The 1,730-nt window shown below is 58.6% G+C and overlaps 1 protein-coding gene across 1 annotated transcript; it reads left to right on the forward strand.

The window, feature by feature from the left end:
- Nucleotides 1-787: 787 nt before the first annotated feature.
- On the forward strand, nucleotides 788-1,606 carry LOC120859343 (testis-expressed protein 19-like; the record flags this gene model as incomplete). Its single annotated transcript, XM_040235481.1, has 1 exon — nucleotides 788-1,606. A coding segment is annotated over exon 1 (819 nt), but the record flags the coding sequence as incomplete, so codon positions are not given.
- Nucleotides 1,607-1,730: the final 124 nt, after the last annotated feature.

Consider the following 1,730-nt stretch of genomic DNA (forward strand, 5'->3'; position numbering starts at 1 on the left):
ACCCACAGGAGGGAGCCACCAGGGAGGGTGAGAGCCCTTTGGAATAAGAAGTGTGTCTAGGGCCTACAGGCTGGCAGAGTGTGGGGCTAGGAGGCTGAAAAGCCCCAGGTTCCAGTGTGGCCTTAGGCCAGACGGGCCAGCTCAGGTGCCGGTGGTTCTGTTACGCTCCATCTGGTTAAGTCAGGTTAACCATTTGGTTAGATTCTGATAAGTTCCTTCAGGTTCTGACAGATTCTCTCAGGTTGTCTCAGGGTAAGTCAGGTTCTGTCAGGTTCCCTTAGTTTCCCCCAGGTGAGGCTGATGGGGCGTCAGGATTCCTGAGATGGGGGGATGGGGGGGCGGTGAGAGGAGGCTGTGTGTTCCACAGGCCCCAGGTCAGCTAAACTGAGCAGAGACAGGGTAAAAGGGCTGGGTGTCAGCCCAAAGGCCCCTGTGTCCTGCTCCTCCCTGCAGGGCACCTGCTCCCACCTGCCTGCCCTAACCTCCCCTGAGGTTAGGGGGTGCCCTAACCTCATTGCTTTTCTTTGCAGCTCCCAGAGGACAGAACACTTGCATCAGCTGAAGTTAATTCCAGAGTTTCTTCCCTTCCAACCTCTATTTTGACCCAGTTCATCCACCGCCACCCCAAATTCTTCTCCTGGTGATCCTCGTCTTTCTCCTCCCTGTTCTCTTGCCCCTCCTCCCTGCCCCTTGCAACTTACTGTGCCCCACCTGTGGGCCAGACCCCCTAAGACCACAGCCACCCCTGCTCCTGCTGTCTCTCTCTCAGGAGGCAGGCCGCTTGGTCATGTGCCCTCCAGTCAGCAAGCGGTATGTGGCGGAGGGCCTGTCCTACCTCTATGTGTCCTGGCTGTACCAGCTTCAACATGGCAGCCAGATAAGGCTCTGCTTCGCTTGTTTCAAGGTTGCCTTTCTGGACTTTAAACGGATGCTGGAGTCAGAAGACTGGGAAGATGAAGACTGGGACTCTGAACTGATGGATGATTCCGAGGTGTGGCCTGAGCAGGGGTCATCCCCGGGGATGGGGCCGAGCTGGGGGCAGGGCCAAGGGCAGCCTGCACAGGGCGGGGCTGTGGGCTGGGGGTCAGGCACCCTGGCATCAGGCCCTGTGGAGTCAGAAGATGTGGGCTTGCACAATCACACTGTGCCCACCGAGCTGCAGCCTCAGGATGCGGTACCTTTGGGCCTGGGTGCTGAAGATGCTGACTGGACCCAGGGCCTTCCCTGGAGACTTGAGGGACTCCCTACCTGCTCCCACTGGCCAAGCCCCCTTCCTCCATGGCGGGGGTTTTTCAAAGTGGACCTGCCCCTGGGGGAGCCCATGGTACTGGAGCTGGGCACCACCCAGAACATGGACCCTGCTGAGACTAAGGCCTGGTTACTGGACCTGCAGGTCCTCTCCCTGGTGGGCTGCTGTGATGTCATCTACCTCCAGAAGATGAAGCCAAGAAGGGCCTGGGGGACCCCAGGCCAGTGTTGGAAACTGCTGCTGGAGCCTGATGAGTGGTGGGTGGTGAGACTCCAGGATGTACCCCAGATGCAAGACCTGTACCACTGGAAGCTAAGCATTCTGGAATCCTCTTCTTTGGAGAAGAATGAAGATCTGGTACCTGCGGACTCGGTCCTGCTTAAGAGGGGACTCACCATCCTCTCTTTTTCACCCTGGGCCATGAGGGAGGCAGCGGAGGGGGACTCAGCCTCTAGGCCACAGTCCTCCACCCAAGGATGGG

Source organism: Oryx dammah, unplaced genomic scaffold (genome assembly GCF_014754425.2).
Source record: "Oryx dammah isolate SB20612 unplaced genomic scaffold, SCBI_Odam_1.1 HiC_scaffold_625, whole genome shotgun sequence".
Lineage (NCBI taxonomy): Eukaryota > Metazoa > Chordata > Mammalia > Artiodactyla > Bovidae > Oryx > Oryx dammah.